The sequence below is a fragment of the Pantherophis guttatus genome, chromosome 3 (genome assembly GCF_059756535.1).
Source record: "Pantherophis guttatus breed Tessera chromosome 3, ASM5975653v1, whole genome shotgun sequence".
Lineage (NCBI taxonomy): Eukaryota > Metazoa > Chordata > Lepidosauria > Squamata > Colubridae > Pantherophis > Pantherophis guttatus.
Window position 1 is genome coordinate 59,992,512 of NC_142065.1, and position 24,120 is coordinate 60,016,631.

A 24,120-nucleotide genomic window follows, 5' to 3' on the forward strand; every position below is an offset into this window, starting at 1 on the left:
TTTAATGAAAACCCTCTGCCCCTCTTTTAAAAACCCTAACGTGATGATTAAAGATACATTTCACACAGCTTTCTGCCTAACTACTCTCACAACTAAAAGATGAAACAAAGACAGACAAGCATGCAGACTAATGTGGCTTCTGAAATGCTTCCCACCTGTTTACCAGCACCGGTCATAAAATTCATCTGTATTCTGTGCAGAGAAGTACAGTACTGTCTTTGCATTATATGCACGCTGGCAAGAGAGTGTGTGTATGCACATGCTCTGCTCAACTCTAGGCCATGTGCCTGAAAGAAATGGGGAATGCTTAGAGTGGAGCAGTCACAAACACTGCTGAACTGCCTCTCCTAGAGCAGCGGTCACCAACTGGTGGTCTGTGGACCACTGGTTAGTTAGTTAGTTAGTTTATTATATTTATATACCGCCCCCTCTCCCGAGGGACTCGGGGCAGTGAACAGCCAACAAATAGAATACACAGATACAAAATTTAAAACAATATTAAAATCCAATTAAATCAATTTGGCCCATAGTTAAAAATCCTATATTAAAACCCCTAATTTTTAAAACAATTCTTTTTAAAAAGAGTAGGTTAGGCCAGCCCGGCTTGATGAAACAAAAACGTCTTTAGGGCAGTTCGGAAAGCACGAAGGTCAGGGATCCACCGTATCTCTGGGGCAACTCGTTCCAGAGGGTAAGTGCCCCCACAGAGAATGCTCTCCCCCGTCGGCCAGAGAATGCTGGCCGACGGCACCCTGAGGAGGCCCTCTCTGTGGGAGCGTACTGGTCGGTGGGAGGCTACCGGTGGCAGAAGACGGTCTTGTAAGTACCCGGGTCCTAAGCCATGGAGCGCTTAAAGGTGGTAACCAATACCTTGAAGCGCACCCGGAAGATCACCGGGAGCCAGTGCAGCTCACTCAGGAGAGGTGTTACTTGGGAGCACCGAGTCGCCCCCATAACCACCCGCGCGGCCGCATTCTGGACCAGTTGGAGCCTCTGGGTACTCCTCAAGGGGAGCCCCATGTAGAGAGCATTACAGTAGTCCAGACGGGACTGGCGGGTGGTCCATGAGAAAATTTTGGTGGTCCTGCAGAAAAATTATTTGCATTTTTAATATTGCACTAAATCAGGGGTCCTCAAACTATGGCTCCTGGGACGGATACGTGCAATGAACATTTGTGTTGCTGCAGAGAGTCTCCCCCTTCGGGGTCTTTTTGTGTGGGTCAGAAGGGGGGGTAGAAATTCCGACTTGGGATCTGCTTCAGCCTCTTGGTGCAGAGCTTTGGGTGAAGGCTGGAGGGAAGCGCCGCTGGTGGCGAAGATCCAGAGGGCCTTGTTCCAGTGGGACTGTATCATGGCCTGAAACTGGCTGACCATCTCAGCCCATTGAGCCTCCAGGCACCGGTACCTGGCCTTGCACTCCTGCAGGTCTTCCCTCTGCTTGGAAAGCCTATGCTCATAGTCCTCAGTGAGATGCTTCTGCTTAGCTTCCTTCTTGATCAGATCCAATTTGAACTGAGCCAGCTGTTTTGCCAACTCTTTCTCATGGTGGCTACTTAGCTCCAACAACTGCTTCCCGTTGGGGCCCTAAGGAGACTGGGCGGGCAGCCGAGGAGTGGCCAGGAGCGGAGTGGCGAGTAGAGGCTGGTGAGGTGCCTCTCGACATAAGTGACATCAAGTTGGCCATGCCCACCCAGTCACATGACCACCTGGCCATGCCCACCCAGCCGGTCATTAAGCAGATCATATTAGTGGTCCACGGGATTTAAAATTATGAATTTAGTGGTCCCTGTGGTCCAAAAGGTTGATGACCGCTGCTGTTCTAGAGGGATGTAGTGGGAATTGTTTTTCCTTCAGTGTTTTTCTATATAGCCTCAAGACAGATGTGGACTGTTTTCAAACTCAGTCTTTCACTTGCTGACTTATCCTGCCATACGAAACTCACCTCATGCTCTTCAACCAACCTGCCTTCCACAGAACACCTGTATATTGCTTAGGGCAGAAGAATGGCTGAGAAGATATCTGCAGACCCCTCACATCCTGGATATAAACTGTTTCAATTCCTGCCTCTTGAGATGGCACTGTAGGGCACCGGATGCCAAAACAACTAGACACAGGGATAGTTTTTCCCTCAGACCATCACTCTGCTGAACACCTAATTCTCACAGTGCTGTCTAATGTCTATGTGTATTTATCCATGTAGTATGGTTGTAGTATTATTTATCCTTCTTCTTTACTTGCCCCTCTTACTGGTATTATTATAATGACGATTATCATTATTCTGTTGCTTTGCATGTATACTGAGAACTTCTGCACCAGAGACAAATTCCTTGTGTGTCTAATTACACAATCAAATTGTCCAAATAATGTATTCAATTCAATTGCATGTTTGGAAAATTATCCTGATGGATAGGTAGAGTTCTGAGCTCCTTTATATAATTTATTAAAATTAGAATACTAAAAAACATGGAGCAACACTTTGTAAACAGAAAAATATTAAGTTAATATCCTGCTGAGTTCTGGTTTTTTTCCTCAACTGCAACCAAATAACCCTGCATGGGTAGTCAAGTTTATTAAAGGAAAAATTATTTTTAGCTATTAGTTTTCCTACTGTGTTATATAGGGAAATCTGAAAAGCAATTTTGCTGTATATGGTAAAAGCAACAAACTAAGCTTTCATTAGGACATTCACAAACAAGAATAGCATTCTCTGATTGTCCGAAGGGAGATCACAACCTTCTCCCAATCAGGAAGCATGGTAGAAATCTGATAAGATAATGTTTGTTTCATGTAAACACTACAATATCTAAGGTCAGCTTACACAAACATGAAGCTTCTAATATATTGCAATTGAAACTAGGAAAAGCACATTAAACTTTTGAACTGTTTCAGGCTAGTTACCCAAGAAAAACTATTAAACAAATGTTGCATAGTAGCTCCAGTCTCACTTTGGATACCATATATTTCCATGATCTTCCCATGTGTTTGGTAAGATGCTTTTCTGAGCAGCTTTCACTGAGAAAAAATATGAAGGAAAATGTTATGCTACTGATCTCATTAAGCTTTCCTCTAAGCTTTGTATGGTACCATGATGACTGAAAAAATGAAAAACTAGAAAGGTTTTAAGAGCTGTGGCCTAGCCCTAATCCCAGTCCAATATTTTTCCAATGCCACAGAGTTTGCAATGCATTCTAAACAGAAATTCTTCTGGCTAACTAGCTAGCAGTTGCTCAAGTGTGTAGCAATTTAACCACACACTGCTGAGAAGGCAATGACAAACAAAACATAATTGATGGTGGTATTATTTCTGGATCCTAGGAATTTACAATATCTATTCACTGGCATCCAAATAAAGTTTTACAGAAGCTCAATACCATGTCACTGACATTAGTTATTTTCCTACTAGTGACTGTTAGAGTTATCCCACCATTGTTGTTTCAAAATAACAGTAATGAGGAGTGGCTTTATTTTACTTCAAGAATGACTGGTTGGTACTATTAAGACACTTTTGTCATTGATGGAAAAATGGTCATTATTCCCGAGCTTCTAGCTGTGAAAGTTCTTGAATGACAAATTAAACCTAATAATGGCAATTCTCTTCCCTCCTGGTGCTTTTTTAAAATGTGTTTCTTCCCCAATCATCTTTAAAAACAAAGAGTAGCAATTTGATCTGAAGAACAAAAGTATAATGATGAGAAGTGTGCCAAATCCTCCTTGGATTTATCAGTCACAATTTTCTCCTGAAGTTCTTTTTCCACAGCTAATTTTACTTGCAATATTAAAAGTGAATTGCAGTTCACGTACAATATTCTTGACCTCCGAGACTACAAGCAGGCTATTTTTATTGAGATTTTGCTTTGTTTTGTTCTTCAGTAAGAATCATGAGCTTTTAAGTTCTTACAAGGTTTGGAATGTGGAAATGGATTGCCACAATCTCTCTCCAGCTTCGCTAAGTGGCAGAATATTCACAGAGAATAATACATGTCAAAGAAAGGCATGCTGCATTATTGTATTAAGCACTACCTGAAACAATACTAAAAAAAAGTCATTTTTGAGTCTAGTTTTATGACCAAGGAGCTCAAATGTATCAACGTTCAATTCTTGCTATCTGGAATCAGGAGCAATTATTTTGAAGTGAATTGAATGTCATATGACATTTTTTGTTTCATTTACAAATGGTTTTTGTTTTTTAATTTAAAGACTAGAAATATCTGCAAAGAATATCTGTGAACAAATATTATAATTGAATGAGTAGACATATAAATGGGACTCAATTTGATCATCATCAAAGACAAACTGTTGTCTGACTACAATCCTATGAATATATAGGGCAGAACAGTAAAATGGCATCTTGTAGAATTTCTAATTCTCATCACCATCTTGCCCAGTATCCAAGAACATTGATGGAGGAATGGGGGAAGGAACTAATGGGGGAAGGAACTAAATGCCAGTTATGACATCATAATGCAAACTCTGTCTCTTACATATTTATATGCAACACTGTGTGTCACAAGTAAGAAAGGGGAAAAGCTTGCATTAGGACTAACAATGCACATTTTGTCATTCTGATGTTATTATGGTAAGGAATGGATAAGGTCAAAGTGCTGTTTTTTTCCAGTGTGGTATTGATTGATATATTAATGCGTTATAAATGAGAAATAATAAGCACATATTACATAAAAGAATGTTAAGCGATTTGTCTCTCCAAGATAACATTTCTCTGATGCAGTCAAAAGAAACCTGTCAGTTGGATTTTTTAAGTTTCATCTATTATATTGTTAAGTCTGGGAAGAACGATTTGTTCAGAACAATAGTATATTGTCAAGGATTTTAAAATCCCACTAGACATAAAGTATTATTTGCCATTTCCCATAAATGAGCCTCAATCTGTGCCCTTAAACCAATGTATGGTGAGAAAGGCACAAAAACAGCTGCAAAGTTTTAAGCAGTATTAATTTTGAAAGGAGATGGGAGGGGAAGAGATAGAAATGACACAAGTAAGCATTTATGAAGCTGACCAGCTGTGAAAACAAGAAGGAACATGCTGTGTCAAAATGGTATTCCTTCACAATAGAAGAAAAATTCAATACTTATCCCTCACTCACTCCTTTTGGATTTGTGAAAGCGTTGTTTGCATTTTTTTTAAAAAAAAAAAAAAAGCAGAACTGGCTGTCTGCAGTTAGTGCCAACCTGAGAAGAGACACTGCTGCATTAAGAGTAATATTAAAGATACGCTGCTGCAATGATTCAACTCTTTAAAAGAGGGACATTGCCTGAAAGCCTAGGAAAAAAAGATGCAGCTGCTTTAATAATCAGTTGAGAGCTGCTGCACTTGTGTGAGTCGGTTCATTAAAATAAGTCCTAAGGCCTTGAATGCATTGAAGAGGTTCTTATATAGTTAAAACAACAATTCCACATACTCATTCCTGTGAGTGGGGTGGCTAATTATTCACATTAAAAAAAATTGAATCTGATTTTTTTCTTTGAGTAACAGTGAAGCAATCAGGTGGACTCAGAGACTGGCTACAGTCTTTTCCATCTAAGCTAGGGCAATCTTCCCTTTTCTCTTTTCTGGATATAAAAAGAGCCGTGGTTTAAGTGAGAAATTGCATGTCTCTCTCCTATTTGGTCAGCTGCCTCTTCTACTTGCAAAGGTTCTCTTTGCTCTCTGCAAGAGGGTTAGGAGAGGGATCCTTCTCTGTGGAGGAGAAGGATAGAGACTGAACCTGCTTCTCTCCCTTCCTCTATGCCTCATCCTATGAGGTTTTTTCAGTCAAGGGCAACAAAATGAGATTTCTGTCTCTTCCTGTTTCTCCTGGAGTGATGGTGGAGTCAAAGACAGAGGGTCACAACAGTGGTGGGATTCAAAATTTTTTACTTCTGGTTCTGTGGGCGTGGTTTGGTGGGCATGGCCAGGGCTGTGTGACAGGCAGCACTTGGCCTCCTGCACCCCCCCGGGAGCAAAAATGGGCCGTGGGGGGAACACGCCCCGTTTTGGGCCTAGGAGGCCTCCCTGAAGCCTCCTGGGAGCGAAAATGGCACGTGTGGGGACTCCTGGAAGGGGCGGGCTGGAAGGGGTGGGCCCAGCTAGCAAGTTAACTACTGGTTCGCCCGAACCCACCTGAACCGGCTGAATTCTCACAACCCCCCTAGAAACTCATAGCTTTCTCTGAGGGACTCATGAGAGGTCTTTGGGAGAGGATATTACCTGTCACCTAGTTCAGTGTTTCAAGTACTTCTGTTTCTTTAGTGAAGGATAGTCGATTAAGGCACCTGGCAGCATTACCAACATCCAACTTCTGTGGTATCTGGGCCATCCAACTCCCTCAAGGAAGAGTAGTAAATCTTCTGACAGTTATGAGAGGCATGACTCTTGTGTTAATGTGTCTTCCTGGGGGAGGTGGGGGTTGCACATTGCTGGAAATCAAAACCTGTTGGAATGATCCTCCAAGGTATCCCCTGACGGTGATTGGCTGGCCATTTTAACAAGGAAATTAAAGGTAAAGGTAAAGGTTCCCCTCACACATATGTGCTAATCGTTCCTGACTCTAGGAGGTGGTGCTCATCTCCGTTTCAAAGTCGAAGAGCCAATGCTGTCCGAAGACTTCTCCATAGTCATGTGGCCGGCATGACTAAACACCAAAGGCGCATGAAACGCTGTTACCTTCCCATTAAAGGTGGTCCCTATTTTTCTACTTGCATTTTTTATGAGCTTTCAAACTGCTAGGTTGGCAGAAGCTGGGACAAGTAACGGGACCTCACCCAAGAAATTAAATAGAATTAAATAGGAAATTAAATAGAATTAAATAGGAAATTAAATAGAATTAAATAGGAAATTAAATAGAATTAAATAGGAAATTAAATAGGAAGCAAAACAAATGAAGTACCAAAAGGTGAAGATCTGTGACTGAGTCAGTCAGTTTTGGCATTGTTGATGAATGGTTATGCTTTATGGAAGGACTGGCATGGGGAAAGGAACTGCCCACCTCTCCCAGGAACTGATGCCAGGTTCTTTTCCAGTTGTGCCCTGAAGTGAGTATAAGGGATACTCACTTCAGAGTACTATTAAAAGAACTTGGAGAACCACTGAAGCCAAAATAAACAATGCTCTACGCTACAAGGAGAAAGAGTTTGATCTAGAAGAATCAACTTTCCAGGGAGCAATCAAAGTTTACTTACCTATTCTAGTAGGAAAGATGTTCTCATTATTAATTAGTGTCTCAATCCAGTCCATCAGCATGCACATGTAATGAGGTGCTGAAAGCTTGGTAGGTCTCTTGAATCGATAATCATCCTGCCATCGATATTCATACTTCAGACCACCAGACATAATAGGGCAGCTCTTCTCAGTGCAAAACTCAGATATGGTCCCATAAATGAGATTTATCCTGTTGAAGAAGTCCACGAGGTGCACTGCAATCCAGTCATTGATGTTCTCTCCTGGGGGCAACTGGACCACTGTCTTTAAGTCTAGTCCTGATTTGAGGGAAGCCTGGGCTTTCTTGTACAGCTCAAACCGTTGTGTGCCCGGCTCAAATTTCTTACGAGGGCGAAATGTTTTGTCTTTGTTAAAAACTTGCTTAAGGCACAGAGCCATTCTGATTTAGGATTAGCCAGGGTGGCAGTGATATATTTCAAAGGAAAAACTTTCAGGTAGAAAAAAAAGTAATTTTTGAAAAATAAATATATAGAGTTTTAATAGGCAATTCTTCTTCGATCTTTTTAAGAGTTCTTCTTATTAACTTAACTGTCCAGCAGAGGGAACAAACATCAGCAACATTTAAAGTGAAGTGTAGTATCCGTGCATATATTTAACAGGAAACGGAACTTTTTTCTTACTTCTTTCCTGGTTTTCATCAATGTGGAGAAAATGGTAGGCAACACTGGTCTAACCTGAAACGAAACCCAAAAAAGTAACTAAGAAAGAAGGATTTGGTATGGTAACTTGTGAAAAGCAATGGACATGTACCTAAGAACATTTTTAAAAAGACCACTGTATTAGACTACAGGACAATTCTATCAAATATTTTGTTGCCATGCTGGCCAAGAAAATGCCTGGAGAAGCACATCTGTATTAATATCCACCAGAAAACCTCTTTACTTATACGGGATTGAGATTCGGGGGGAAAAAAATCACAGAAGAAAGTAGTGACAAAACAAGTCCATGATGTTCCCTAGAAAAATCTGGATGTGTTCATAATTCACCAGGAGCCAAGCTTAGTGTGAAGACTGACCATATTCTTCTATTCATGTTTCCCAGAAAACTAAGCCTACAAGCTTCTGTTACTGGAACTTCATAGGTAAATCGTGTTGTGTGAAGAATATGAATGGTTGCATTGTTTCAGTGAAGCCTACTTTTTCAAACACCTCCACAAAACCACTTCTGGCAAGGTAGACTGAAGTTGATGAAGATAGAGAGCCAAGTGCTCCAATGGAACATTTAGCTGGCTCCCATTGCTTTATTTCAGTGGAAATGTGAGCTCGGTGGAAGCATGGCCCCAAGAAGCACTTTGATGAAGCCCCAATTAAAACACTTCTCCTGCTCCTTTTAGTTGTTTTCCACAGTCCCCAGAATTGCTCAAGGGAACCAAAGAGTCCCTTTCCCGCCTCTCCACTCCCAATAGCAAAGCAATTTGTTCATTGCATCTCATCATTACTCTAAAGATGAGAACAAAATGAAAACAGAAAACAGAATGTATCTATTCAGCATTGCACAGAAGCTGTTTTAAAACAGAAGGTCAGATCAAAGTAGAACTCAAGGCATTTCTAAAAATAAGTCTACATTTCTGGTGGGAAGCAGAGAGGTTTCCTCAACAGCTGTAGTGCCTTTAACCCAAGAAGAAAACATTTTTGTTGCTTTGTCACTGGTTTGGCCATTCCCTTGACATCTCCTGGGAATGCAGATGTTTGGCAGTTCACATACTTTTGTGACTCAAATCACATTTACAAGCCTCTTGGGCTTCCAGCTGTAATTCAGCAATGTCTCTATGGAGAAAAGCAGTATATATTTAACTATCAGTCTTAAGCACAAGTGCCAAGCACTGATCTTTCCCAAATGCCATTTTGTTTAAATGAACAGGGAGTTAAAAGAGGAAGATGTGATGCATTTGGAACAAAAAATCTACATCCAAATTGTGAGAGCACTGCAAAATATCTGTCTACTTCACTTTTCAGCTTTTTGGTTAAGATCAAGGGTGGCATTTACATATATCAATACTACAGATCAATCTACAAAATCTCCTCTGCATAACAACGACAGCTACTGACTGGATCTCCAAACTCGACATTAAACTCTGAAATGCTATTTCTGTTTTCCTCTTAGGTTTTCTTACTGCTTTTTTAAAATTGTTTTAATTGTTTTAACCTGTAAAAATGAAGTGTTTTAATATTGTGTGTGACCAGCCATACGCTAAATAAATAAATAAAATCTACAAAAGATGCCATCTTATGTGTGTGTGTATCCTTTTCCTCTTTAGACATGAACCTACCAGTCTCAGCAGGTGGAACATCTATACAACCTTGGCTAATCCAGAAAGCTAAGCAAGGTTGGCTTTGGTTACTCTATGGAATCTAGGAAGTCCAGGACTGTAGGCTAATATGACAAGATAATGACCAACCACTTCCATGTTGGGTACCTCATCCACCAAATAGCTTCTTTCATGATACAGAATAAAAGACGGGTCAGCTGGTCTCATGCTTTCCTTCTTTATTCTGCAACTGTTAGATACATAAAAGGTCGAAAACGAAATAGCCAAAGTCTATTATCCATGCTAATAATCTATAATATTGTTTCCAGTTGCACTGGAAAATTATGCCCCTCTAGATATATAGATATTGAGATTGTAGATTGTTATTAAGTTCCCTGGTTTTTTAACCCCTTGCTTCTTGTTCATCTCTCTGCCTGTGTGTGTGTGTGTGTGTTTGATTTTGCCTGTCTTTTGTCCCATTAACTGTCTTTGATCTTTGCTGACATTTGATAAATAAACATCAAGCTACATTTTTGATAGCTGTACTGAGAGGCATGTGTGTTTGCTCTGATCTGAAAAGGATACAGGAATTGTCTGGGATTGTGGTGGGGCAAACCTAACTGGAAATTATTCATGGGTGTATCCATGAAAATCACTAGGAGTCACATTCAAGTTGAAAAAGATTTTCCTTTTTATATATGAAACCAATTCGCCTCTCAGTTGTTAGTTATTGTTGTGCCATTCTTCCTCCCAGGAAGCCTGACAGCTGCAATGGGATTCTTTTCTACTGCATATATTTATTTGGTTTGAAGTCTTGAAAGTGTTACATTCTTTGAAATCACAGTGGAAAAGGTCTGGTCCCAAGTGATTAGCAAAAACTACTGCTAACACAAATTGCTGATACAAAGTGAAATAAATCACTAGCCCTTCTGAAATATAAAACAATCTGCTCTAATCTGTCCAAGGGCAGATGATATTATTAGCATTAGCTTTTGACAGAATTAAGGCTGAGAACAATTTGGTCATTATACCATTTTATCATACTAAAATTAAAAATTTGATATATATGTTTTATTTTTATATATTATCTAACAAGTGGCTTTATTAACATGATTGTAATTTCTTTGATTGTTGTAAGTTGCCCAGAGTCATTGAGAGTCGGATGGAATACAGCTTTAATAAGTTATTAATTTTATTAAACTGAGTTCCAATATAGGTAGACCTCGACTTGTGACCACAACAGAGATCAACTTTTCTACTGCTATGTAGTTGGTGAGTTGTGATGAGTTGTGCCTTGTTTCACAACCTTTCTTGCCACAGTTGTTAAGCGATTCACTGCAGTTCTTAAATTAGTAATCTTGTTATTAAGTGAATCTGGTTTCCTCGTTGACTTTGCTTGTCAGAAGGGCATAAAAGGTGATTACATGACCCCAGGACACTGCAACTGTCACAAATATGAGTCAGTTGCTAAGTGCCTGAAAAAGTCCTCTTTTTCAGTGATGTTGTAATCGGAACAGTTACTAAAAAATAGTCATAAATTGAGGACTATGTGTATAGTTTCAGGAGTTGGCAGATTAGACAGACATTAGAAACATAGAGAAATTATCCAACTCCTGAATCTATATTGCAATTCAATTCACCACATCATACAGCAAATATATTACATTGCTGCTTCTCACTATCAACATGAGGAAGCAAGGGAGGAAGTGGTATTTTTCTGCTGAATCTGACATTTCTGCATGTTAGAGCAAAGTTTTATTATTTGGTTATTTCCTGTTAGGGAGGTTGCTTCATTATTATATCCTTCATTTAAATAGACTTCCCGGGGGGGGGAGTTTCTGAACATTTAGGCTACAAGCTACGCATAAAACTAGTAGGAAACACTTCCACTGTGCTTAGGACTATATCAGGCAGCTTATTTTTAGAATATCTCAATGATCAGTCTCTGAAAGGATCTTCAACGCAGATGCAAATAACAGAATTTATAAACAGCCATTAAATCAGCATTTAAATGAAAACACTGTAATTAAGTAATTAAAAGGAATCAAAAATAAAGAGGAAAACACCTACTGGCAGAAATTACCAGAATGATATCAAAATCGTGGGCACACTTCATGGTGTCCCTGGAAATAATCACCATTGGCAATTCTGCTGGTGACAAGTTGCTTATACGTGACAGCCAGTGAGTGAACTCGTGATTCCATTACCCTTTAGGCACGGAACAAATTCAAGACAATACATATACACACCCATTGTGCAAGTAAGTACAGAAAGATAAAATTTCAACAACAACAGAGCGGGGAGGAAGAGGGTAGGTGGCAAAGCCACAGTTCAACCCAGGGTCTCCTCCACTTTCTTCAATGGTGTCAGCTGTTTGTTTATTATTTAAAAAAAACTATTCACAAGCAAGCAGTCCAACCAACATCCCATTTACTGTCCTAAATACATGCTGATTGCCAAATGACCAAATTCTGATCATGTGACCATGGGGGATACTATGATAAGTGTCTGGCCATAAATCACTTTTTCCAGCACCCGTTGTAACTTTCAATGGTTACTAAATGAATGGTTGTAGGTCAAGGATCACCTGTACACATTTAATATAATTCTGAAAACTCTAGAAGGGGGAAGTTAGTACTGAGACTGCGGTTCATAAGATATTGTTTTTGTTTTTTTAAAAAAATGCTTTCAATTTTGTCCTTTTTAAAAAATTCTGTAGCCCTCCAAAAGTTGCCCCCCCCACACTGCATTTTGATGTGAGTGAAGGTGAGTGATCCACATTCACTGTTCTTTTCTTGCTGTTTTTTTTAAGGAGCACAGAGCAGCTGCAGGTAACACACTTGAAGAAATGCAAAATTCCGCAGAGCTGTGAGAAGAACGAAGAAGGATGTTCCTTCCCTGGAATGTGCAAATGTAAGTGGAATCAGCATGGGCTTTGCACTGCCCAGGGTTGGGGTGTGGCAGTGACCTAGAGGTTGTCTGCACTCAAGCTCCCTAGCTAAAAAGAGAGTCATCTCCCCGGCTGCACAATAGATTGAGAACACAAAGGCTCTGATTCATTTCCTTTCCATAGTATTTATCCCTACAGTAGTTTCTTGATATGACAAATATCTGCTTCCTTGGCTGCGCTATTAATTCATATTTTCAGTTGATTACATAAATTCAATTCCAGAATTTATAATAAGTAAAAAGTGTGGCATTTGCTTATATTTTATTTGATTTACATGGCTTTCAGGTGCTCCAATCATCTGATTCTGAGTGACAGAAAACTCCCCAAATCTGTAATTTGGGATGAAGCATAATTATTGTGAGTAATTGCTGACAAATAATACCGATGATTTTCAAGATTACGTTTATAAATACAGTTACAACTATAGGGTCTTTCTTTGTTTGTACCTAACCATTATGTAAACATGCTTTGGCAATATATTTTTTCTGCTATGTTCCCATTAAGTTACCTTCATCTCATTGCCATCCTAAGAGTAATAGAGATTTAAGTCAATAGCTTAAGGCAGCCAACCTTGGCAAGTTTAAGACTGACTTAATTCTTCAGCCAGCTTTGCTGTTGATCAGGAGCCAACCACCATCTGGATATGTGAAGGTCTACAGAAACATCTTAGCTGCTTTTTGGCTGGAAATTTTCCCTGCCTTCTAAAGGCCATGAGAAAGTCACTTTTGGGGATCTGCTGGAGAGAGAAAGCTTCTAGCATTACTAGTCAAGAAATCTTATAGCTGATCTCTTTTTCTAGCAACATTTTATAACTGTGTGTAGAAGTATTAGGCAAATACTGAAGGCTTATGAGTAGACGTCAGTACTCTGTAGATTTTCCTCCCCAACTCAGGCACAAAATGTATGTTAAGCAAACATTTGTATAGTGTAGAATAGAGTCTGTGAGGAAAATGAAGGCTGCCAGTTTCACAAATCTTCTTTCTGGTTTCACTCAGCCTTTCTATACTCCAGACCACGAAGGCCAAACTGACAACAACCTAATGGCAATAGATGTAAGGCAGGAAGTAGCAGCTGGATTTTTGTCTTGCTTAATTGTGTTTTTTGCTGTGCAATATGAATGACCCTTCCTGTTGTGGTCCCGGTTTAGGTTGTTGGTGGAGATACCAAAGCTCCCCTGAAGCCTTCAGGGCCTTAGTTATAAAAATTAAACAAATGCATCTCATCCACTCACCCCAAACCTCCCCCAGGAGCCTCCTTTCATCCACTCATACTAAATCTCCCCCAGGGTCTCCCCTTCAGACACCATTCAGAATTTGCCATTGAAATGTAATTTGAATGTGGCAGATGGGAATCTAATATATTAATAAATACTTCATTTTTTTAGGTTGTGGAATTGTTAGCTTGTGTCAGCTCCACCTGTGCTCTTGTTCTGAACCTATCTAATTTCATAAATGCTCAAAAGCTGTGGACATCCATGGACCAAGACAGGATATGAAGGATATAATTATACATCTCTATAAATTTATAGAATTTGCCAAAACCCAAATTCTTTATGAATTAGAGCAGGGGCGTCAAACTCAAGGCCCAGCGGCCGGATGCGGCCTGCAGGGTGCTTAGATCTGACCCACAGTGTCAGCGTTCCGGAAACCCCCCCCCCCACAGCTTTGGACACGTGGAGCCACCCTGGAAACAGCGAAGGACCAGCCCGCAGTACCTCTGCCAATGAAAACAGAGCTTAGGAGTGCTGTGCGTGGCCCTCCTCAGCTCCATTTTCGCTGGCAGAGGGTTGCAGGAGGCTGTTGCAGCTGAAAAAGGAGCTCAGGAACCCATTTTCACTGGCAGAGCACTTGGGCCACCACTGGTTTCCCTGATATGAGTGACACTGAACTCGCCATGCCCCCTGGCCCTGACCACTGGCCCCCCAAGGTCAAACATAACCCTGATGCAGCCCTCAATGATATCAAGTTTGACACCCCTAAATTAGAGTGACCAACCCAGACAAAAAGATTCAAACAAATGGTTGGGAGGAGTTTTGCTTATGTTCATATCTTCCTTTTTAAAAGTTAGGAAAAAAATTCTGCAAATATATCTTTCACATTAGATATACCAAAGGATCAGAGCTCAGTTGCCACTAATAATCCCTCCTTGCTGAATATAGAATTCATTGCCATGTCTATACTGAAAAAATAGACTCTAGTGAGGAACAATTCACCAGCTCTAGAGTTCAAGTGTGGAGTTTCATGATTACTGTTCCCAAAGACCATCAAGCATCATGAACACAGATCTACTTCCAAACTTCAGAAGCTGATGCTGTAAAACAGATGTTTGGTTGTAAATATATGAATATGAATTAATAAACAGCAAAATAGAAATCAAGCACTATTTTTTTTAGATACACCTATTATACATATCAATTTGTGCTGCTAATATCAGAACTTGACTGGAGGGTTTAATGTTATGCATCACAATTCAAGACAATAAATGAAGTAGAACAGGGGTCCCCAACCCCCGGGCTGCAGTCCACTACTAGGCCAAGGCCTGTTTGGAAACAAGCCATGCAGGCGGTGGCTGTTGTGGTCCGCCAGCAACCTGCAGAGCTGGCAGTGGAGTCGGACAGTGAGGAGGCTGGGGAGGACAATGGGCCAGTCCTGGAATCAGGGGAAGGCCCGGATGAGGGCTCTGCGTCAGGGGTGGGTTCTAAAAATTTTTTACTACCGGTTCTGTGGGTGTGGCTTATTTTATGGGCATGGCTTGGTGGGGGGTAATGTGACGGTGGGTGTGGCCAACTTTTTTTTTTTTTTTACTTTTAAAAGCATTTTTTCTACAACCTTAAGAGGTTGCAGAAAAAAATGCTTTTAAAAGCCTCTGACGATCCCAGCTGAGCCGCTCGATCATCAGAAGCTTTTTTTCTTTTTTACTTTTAAAAGCATTTTTTCGGCCGAAGAGGTTGTAGAAAAAATGCTTTTAAAAGTAAAAAAAAAAAAAAAAAAAAGCCTCTGATGAGGTGGGCAGGGTAAGCGAATGGCGACCAGGCCAGGGACTGGTTCGGGGGCATGGCCAGCCAATGTTATTACCAGTTCTCCGAACTACTACAAATTTTTACTACCGGTTCTTGAGAACCGGGAGCAACCCACCATTGCTCTGTGTTGGAGGCAGAGATGGGGCCAGGGTCATCTGGGAATGATGCATGGACTCCTGAGCCTCCAGAGGCAGATAGTAGAGAGGCAGAGGAACAGGAGGAACCTGTTCCTAGTGCATATATGCAAAAAGCTGCCAGAAGGCAAGAGCAGCTAAAGCAAAAAGGATGACTCGGGAGTAAAGCCAGGAGATGATTGGCCCCTCCCAGAAGGCTTAAAAGAGCAGCAACTGCTCTTGGGATCTCTGTAGGAAAGCAACATTGCTACATTTGTTTCTTGTCAGCATCTCTTGCTTCCGACCTTCCTGGGGTTTTGCCAAGAAAAGCCTTTGGCAGGGTGCCAAAGAAGACAAAGGTTGGTGATAAGGCCAAAGGACTGTTTATGAAGAATTTGTTTTGGAATTAATTTGGACTAAGCTGAGAATGAAGTAATTCTCAGCTGTTCTAATAAAATATGTTTCTTTAGGACTGATTGTGTCTGGTAATAACTACTTGGGCCTAGGTCACAACAGTGGCTGAGCATCTGCGCATGCATGAATCTCCCCTCACATGAGTGGTGGCTGCTTGCCCTCATGCATGAAGCTCCTCTCGTGTGAGCAGCAGCTGTATTGAACTCATATGCAAAGCTCCCTTCACATGAGCGACAGGCGCATGCTCCCACCGCTCACACAAATGGAGCTGCACATGTTCACATGCACCTACCTACCATTCACAAGTATTTCTAATACTGCTTTAAGCATGAAATTAGATGACTTTGGGCCAGTCAGTGTTTCTCAGCCCTAAGAAGGAGGCAACGACAACCACTTCCAAAAAAAGCCTTGCCATGAAAACTGTAGGAACTAGTCTAGGCAGTCACCAGGAGTCAATACTGACTCAAAGCAGAGGTGGGTTTCAGCACCTCTGGTCAGGTTCTGACCAGTTCTGGAAAACTGGTAGCGGAAATTTTGAGTAGTTCAGAGAACCGATAAATACCACTTCTGACTGGCTCCGCCCACATCTATTCTCTGCCTCCCGAGTCCCAGCTTATCCGGAGGAAATGGGGATTTTGCAGTAACCTTCCACTGAAGTGGGGAGGGAATGGAGATTTTACAATATCCTTCCCCTGCCACACTCACCAAGCCATGCCACGTCCACCAAGGCATGCCCACAGAACCGGTAGTAAAAAACTTTTAAACCCACCACTGACTCAAAGGCTCAAAAAAAACACAAAAAAAACACAAAACAACCCCACATAGATTTAACAGATATGGACTACAAAAATTCTGTCAACCTCTAACTTTTTGCTGTTAGTTAGTTGCGATCTGGAAATTTGCAGTCTACACCTGGAAACTTATCATGATGCTGAAACAAATCTTTTGTCTGTTGATTGTATCCCTTTACAATTCTTTTTTCTGAAAGTGCTTGCTAAGCTGCTACCCTTTTGACCATGCTGCAGTTTGAATACAGAATTTGCTTTGGTGCATTTGCTTTCCAGAGATCACTTATTCAGCTCTAAATACAGTGGAAAATTCCACAGCTTGTTCTAAGAAAATGGCTGTCAGAGAAGAGGTCATTAGTTTCTCTGTGTGTAAGAGAGAAGGAGAGAGGGAAAGAGACAGGGAGAGAGAAAAGTTGGAGAAGAAAGAAAGCCAATTACATTTGCCTGGCAGGAAATGAATTCTGATAAATAAAAGCCAAAAGAGAATTAAACACTAAAGGGAAAAAAATCCAGAAAGTTGTTTTTGCTAGTACAAACTATTTTGAAAGTCTAGTCAATCCTGAACTCAAGGAGTATTACACAAGCCAATACAAGCCTAAAGCAATATTGAAATATAAGGTTAATTCTGTACTGTCTGACTTGCCAAACTTAATCATACTTGGAGAAGAACTCGTGATTTCAATAGATTAGTTTTAAATACATTTGGCATCTAAATCTACATCTCTTTGGAAGGTTTTTCCTAGCTTCTCTCATTGGAGCATCACTGGAATAAGTGCATTGCCATTGGTGGAATAGAATCTCTACCCTATTGATTCCAAGCTGCCAAATTTATATATATATATATATATTTGAATTTACCTTGAAAAAAATAGTAGTCTGGGCTGATGGTTTTGATTTGGTCTTTTGTTTTTGTTTTTCACAGAATAGGATTTATGGTAAAGAAGTGTGACAAAAGTTTTAAACTGAATTAATAGCTCTGTATATTTTTTAAAAATCTTACATTTGTAACTATTATCATTGCATTCTATTCTTATTTATTGTTGAAATGCTTGGTACAGAATATTGAGTGTACCTAATCCAATCATCTTGAAATGATTGGACTACAGCTTTCATTATTGGATAGAGGACAAGTTATATGATCTAACAATACTATACCAATCATTAAAGTTGGTATGTAGTAATATCTGCCTGAATATCTCTGGTGATAAAAGAATTACGGTTGGTCTCGAATTTCCATCATGTTGAAGCATTATTTGCATTTAGGTTACCATAAGCAATTAATGAAGGCTTGTTCAGTTAGCCTATCAACATTGCACAATGAGACCAGCTGATAAAGCCCTACAGCACCTTATGTATGTGTTTCACTTGTAATACCTGACCCAAGCATTTGTTACCATAGCAGACTGAACAGACTGCTTTTAAATATCAATAGCAGTTTACAGTTTACAGTTTAGTTTACAGAGTCAGCATATTGCCTCCAACAATCTGGGTCCTCATTTTACCCACCTCGGAAGGATGGAAGGCTGAGTCAACCTTCAGCCTGGTGAGATTTGAACTGCCAAATTGCATGCAGCCAGCATTCAGCAGAAGTAGCCTGCAGTACTACACTCTAACCACTGCGACAGTGTGGGCCTGTTATGCTTCCTGCAAGTGACAAAAAAATAGGTGGATTATGGCATTAGAGCTATGGTGGTGCAGTGGTTAGAATGCAGTATTGCAGGCTAATTCTGCTGATTGCCGATTGCCAGCAGTTTGACAGTTCAATTCTCACCATACTCAAGGTTGACTCAGCCTTTCACCTTCCCAAGGTCGGTAAAATGAAGACCCAGATTGTTGGGGCCAATATGCTGACTCTGTAAAGCGCTTAGAGTGGGCTGTAAAGCACTGTGAAGCGGTATACAAGTCTAAGTGCTATTGCTGTTAACTCTGTCCCTTAAGATCCTCGCACTCAGCATGAATATACAGTATCTGTTTAGAAGTCTCTGATCTTTCAGTTGAGTCTGGAATCTTGCATAGCTGTTTAACTGCTTCTACCCAGGAGATCTTTTCATATGGAAAATGTATGAAGCTGCTAGATATGAACTAGTTACCTCCCGTATGGACTACTGTAATGCTCTCTACATGGGGCTCCCCTTGAAAAGCACCCGGAGGCTCCAACTGGTCCAGAACGTAGCCGCGCGGGTGATTATGGGCACAGCTCGTTACGCCCATGTAACACCTCTCCTACGCGAGCTGCACTGGCTCCCGGTGGTCTTCCGGGTGCGATTCAAGGTGTTATTTATCACCTTTAAAGCGCTCCATGGCTTAGGACCTGGGTACCTACGAGACCGTCTTTTGCCACCAATAGCCTCCCACCGACCAGTTCGTTCTCACAGGGAGGGACTACTCAGGGTACCGTCAGTCAAATTATGCTGACTGGCGACTCCCAGGGGAAGGGCCTTCTCTGTGAGGGCTCCAACCCTTTGGAATGAACTGCCCCCAGAGATACGGAATATCCCTGATCTCCGTGCTTTCCGCCATGCCCTCAAGACCCTGATATTCCAACAGGCAGGGCTAAACATATGAACATGTGAATGATTTTTTAAATGTGATCTAATTCTGGGTTTTATTTAATTGACCAAACTAAGTAATAATTTTAATTAGCAATTTTATGATGTTTGTGTGTCTATATTTTTCTTGACTGTACACCGCCTTGAGTCCTATGGGAGAAAGGCGGTATAGAAATATAATAAATAAATAAATAAATAAATAAATAAATAAATAAATAAATAAATAAATAAATAAATAAATAAATAAATAAATAAATAACTGATCATTCTCCAGAACAGTTATCATCCAGATGGACTGGGAGATGAAAGTTTCAAACCAAATTCTTATTAGGAGTAAAAATGATATAATTTAATTAGTTTAGTTTTTTATTAAATGTACAAAATGCATGCAGAAGATTGTGCTACATATTTCATAACAATGGGCAACAAGCTCATGGATGCCTATAATAGATAATAAAAAATGTACAGTCTGATATGCTGTACTTCATTAGGATGATTGCAGAGAAGAAGGAATTGAGTAGTAACAAACTTTCTATGCTGAACACATACTGTGGAAATGACTAACAATATCTAATAGGTTCATCATAGATGTTCCCATGTGATATGAAATGACCCTGAAGAAACAGTTCTTTGGAAATACTGCTCCTACCCATAGCTATGGCCCCATGATTTCGTAGCACAAATTTATTTGTCCAAAGCTGGTGTTGAATAAGTGCATATTCATTTTAAAGGGCTTTGGATAGGGCTTAATTTTAAACAAGGTAGCACAAGAGCAGACATAGAGGGGAAAAAATTGATCTCTAGGAGAAAAAGATTCCATATTTGTGTCCAATGTCTATTAATCAGGGGTGCTATTCAGCAAGTTCTGACAGGTTCTGGAGAACCGGTAGCGGAAATTTTGAGTAGTTCGGAGAACCGGCAGATGCCACCTCTGACTGACCCCAGAATGGGGTGGGAATGGAGATTTTGCAATATCCTTCCCCCAGGAGTGGGGTGGGAATGGAGATTTTGCAGTATCGTTCCCCTGCCATGCCCACCAAGCCATACCACACCCACCAAGCCACGCCCACAGAACCGGTAGTAAAAAAATTTGAATTCCACCACTGCTATTAATCCATTGTTTATATAATTCTAAAGCAATTTGTTTCAGAATGTCAGACTATACACGAACAGTTAGGTTAAACATAATCAAGTGTACACTGATTTGGAAGTGAGTGGAACTTTAAGCACCTATAACTTTGTAGCTCATATAATTTTCTCAATCGCTCAATCTTGAGCTAAGCATCTCCATTATTACATATTAAAGAGTCTGCCCTTTAGAAAACTATCACATGAAATCACTGTCAGTTTAAATATACTCAATCTTAAATCTAACAGCTTTCTGAATGGAGGAACTCAGTAACCCTATTACTCCAAATCAGATTTCCATTCAAAAATAATGTGCCAAAGTTTACACTTATATTATTATGGATATTGATATTTCACATCCTAGCTGATGTTTCAGTTCTAGCTGAGAGCTAAAGTACAATACTAAAAAGTTGTAGCTGGATGGGGCTAATGAGGTTCTCAAAAAGGACAGATAAGTTTAAAGATCAAAAGGCAGTTTATGGAATACTATATAGACATGTTAGAAACCAGGATTATTAGCAGTAGCAATAGCACTTAGACCAGTGGTGGATTCAACCAGTTTGTACCACTTTGGGAGAACCGGTTGTTAACTTTCTGAGCAGTTTGGCAAACTTCCAAAAGCGGTTTGGAAGAAATCATTAGGGCAGAGAACCGGTTGTTAAATTACTTATATCCCACCACTGACTTAGACTCCTATACTGCTTCATAGTGCTTTACAGCCCTCTCAAAGTGGTTAACAGAGTCAGCACATTACTTCCAACAATCTGGGTCCACATTTTATCGATCTTGGAAGGATGGAAGGCTGAGTCAATCTTGAGCCAGTCAGGATTGAACTGCTGGCAGCAGGGCTGGGTTCTACTTACCTTTACTACCAGTTCGCAAAGGGAACGCACGCGCGCACGCTTCTGTACATGCGCAGATCGACAATTATGATGTCTGGATGGATGGGCGGAGCCTCCCGCCACTTTTACTACCTGTTTTATAGAACCGGACAGAACCAGGAGCAACCCACCACTGACTGGCAGTGAGCAGAGTCAGCCTGCAATACTGCATTCTAACCACTGAGCCACCACAGCTCTTTGTTGTCAAAAAGAAAACTATGGAATAGCGGTAGGACTAATCTTGGTATAAACTAGCTTTTGCAAATTCATATTTCTTTATCTTTTTATTATTTCATGACTTTAATTCTCATTGACTTGCTTTTTCTTACAAATTTTCTACACTTAGCATAACACTGATTAGCCCAAAATGGATTTGTATAATGGGAATATATTTGTGCTGTCAGATTCACTCAAAACCTGTGCCAAAGTTTTATAACACTTTGTTCCATAAAACCTGAATGTTGTTACTATTAAGGACTTTTCTCCCTTAATTTTCTATGTATGTATGTATGTATGTATGTATGTATGTATGTATGTATGTATGTAATTATGGTTGAACTACCATGGACATTGTGTATCTCACTCTGCCAGTGATGACTGGCATATTTGTGGATTATATTCTCTGTTGTATGTCTTTGGAAATGGGTGAGCTTTGGAATGGGAGGAATGATGGCTTCTCCAGAAGCATCCAAATGATAACTAATAGTATATCTCTAATAAATATCTAATAAATATCTCTCTTAGTTGGACTGAGTTTTCCACCTGCAATGATTACCCAGTTATGGTGAAAAATGTGGAGGGAGCAGAGGCATAAAACGCCTCCCCTCTGTAGAGAATACAAATTCTTTGGCAATATAATCTCTGCATATATGTTCAGAAGAAAATCCCCTTATAGTAATAGAGTTTATTCCCAAATAAGCGGAGTTTGAATGTAATTGTACTGATACCACTAGTTTTTAGTGCTAGCAGTCAAGGGATTCTACTTTTATTCCAACTTTTCTTCCTTAACAGATTTGCTCCAGAAAGGGAAATATTTAAAGAAGGAAAGGAGAAAGATGAGCTGATCAAAATGAAAGAATGCACTGACTGCCTGGGACCACTGTTAAGGATAATTGCACAGTAAAAGCCTGACTGGAAATAGTCTAAATCTTTAGGCTGACAGATTCTATAACAATATCAGCAAATTGAAAGGTTTCCCCAAATGCCTCCCCAGGGAATCGTAAATGGCATGTTCCCTTTACACATCCAGAAACACACATGGCATTATTCTAGTTAAGCTATTCTCTGTATCAAACACAGAGATGCTCATTTTCAGTTTGCTCGGTTCTGTAATAATTCAGTCTATTTAGAAAGTTTATTAGATATGGTGCTTTTAGCTCTTTTGCCTTTTTTTGCCAAGGAGCAACCAAGGAGCACCTAACTGATCTGAAGTTATTCTAACTGATCAGTCGTTTTTTTGTACTCCAAAACAGCTCCACTCAAAATTGCTAATCTGACCATAGGAGACTATTAGAACTTGGCACTGTAAAGATTTGAAAAAAAAATTAGTATAATCCAGTCACTTCTCTAAGAGTTTTTCTCTATCCCAAGGCAGAACTTGTCCAGATCCATAGCAGTTAGCTTATACAGTACTAACAGTTGTAAAGTTAAGAAATCTAGCCTGGTGTATATTTTAAGATGGACTGCAAAGCTGCAAATGTGCCACGGCTAAGCTATAAACAACATCAATTCAAGAGAAAGATCCACTGTAGGAGTTGGCTTGTCCTGCTTTGATCAAAGTTCTTTGTAAAACCAACAGTTTACAGAAAACACTCACCCACGACTCCACAGATGATCCAAAGAAAATGTCCTCCTCCTGTACGTTATTCCAGAAATGTCCAAAAGAAATTCCTGAAATTCTTGTAAAATTACTGGTGTGTTCAGAGCTCAGACACTTAGTATTTTCATTTACGAAATCCTTGTTGGGCTTTTCATTAAATACACTCTGCTTTCTTTTTTTCTTTTTTCTTTTTGCCTCCCCCTAGGTGATGTCATATCCTGATTGTGTCTAGAGAACTACAGCTGTCCTTGCTGCAACACATCAGTTCTTTCACCCTCCCCCAGCTACGCCTCTTACACTCTTGTGCAGAAACCCCAATGCTAGAAAGATCCTTGGGAAGTGCTCTCCCTCCCTCCCCGTTCTCTTTCTCACACACAAACATAACATTCTCAACACCCAGTCTCAGCTTTTGTTTCGTTTTTCTTGGCTTCAGATTAAAAGGAAGTTTAAGGCCACATTATGATGAAGATCAGCAAGGAAACTGAAATTCTGCTGCACCACACCACTTCCCACTCTTCATAACTCTGAGATAAAGAGATAGCTTTTCAGCTGCGAAGAGCCAGGAGGAAGTTTTCGCTACTTAGCAAACAAAAGCAGGTAATAAGAGAGCTCACACTCCCAACTTTTTTTTTTTCTTTCAATGTTGGGAGAGAAGAGGTTTGGCTAAAGAGTGCAAGAACAGGTAGGAAATGCATGTAAGAGAAAAGGCAGAAAATACAATAATTGCCAAGTCTTTATTTTGCGGGCTAACAATCTTTGTGCGCTCCTTGCTCACTTGGCTGATCTCAAACACATAGACTACATACACATAGGCAAGGTGGGGCAGGGCAGATCAGCTGACAAAGACATTAGTGGATCATGGTTTGTTAAATAGCAGATCTCCCGTGCTGGAGTGATGGCTTTGGAAAGTATCCAGTGATGTCAACGTTGACATTGTTCCTGAGAACTTTTAAAAATGGAAAGTTCTGGGTGAATTTAAATTATTTTAATCCAGA

General features: G+C 40.2%; 1 protein-coding gene and 1 long non-coding RNA gene across 3 annotated transcripts in view; one reads left to right on the forward strand and one right to left on the reverse strand.

Moving 5' to 3' along the window:
- Positions 1 to 23,516, reverse strand: part of MOB3C (MOB kinase activator 3C) — a 36,731-nt gene extending 13,215 nt beyond the window's left edge. The window contains exons 1-3 of one of the 2 annotated variants that reach the window (XM_060689902.2): positions 23,123 to 23,516; positions 18,255 to 18,392; positions 7,177 to 7,890 (exon numbers count right to left, since the gene is read on the reverse strand). In XM_060689902.2, coding sequence (XP_060545885.1) covers positions 7,177 to 7,594 — 418 coding nt within the window. In that variant the 5' untranslated portion in view covers positions 7,595 to 7,890; positions 18,255 to 18,392; positions 23,123 to 23,516. The remainder of the gene's footprint in view (positions 1 to 7,176; positions 7,891 to 18,254; positions 18,393 to 23,122) is intronic. The other variant, XM_034415016.3, reaches the window with a different exon arrangement.
- LOC117664182 (uncharacterized) lies at positions 12,708 to 22,447 on the forward strand. The gene is made up of 2 exons (XR_004590946.1): positions 12,708 to 12,771; positions 22,318 to 22,447. It is a non-coding gene; the product is annotated as an uncharacterized LOC117664182 (long non-coding RNA).
- Positions 23,517 to 24,120: the final 604 nt, after the last annotated feature.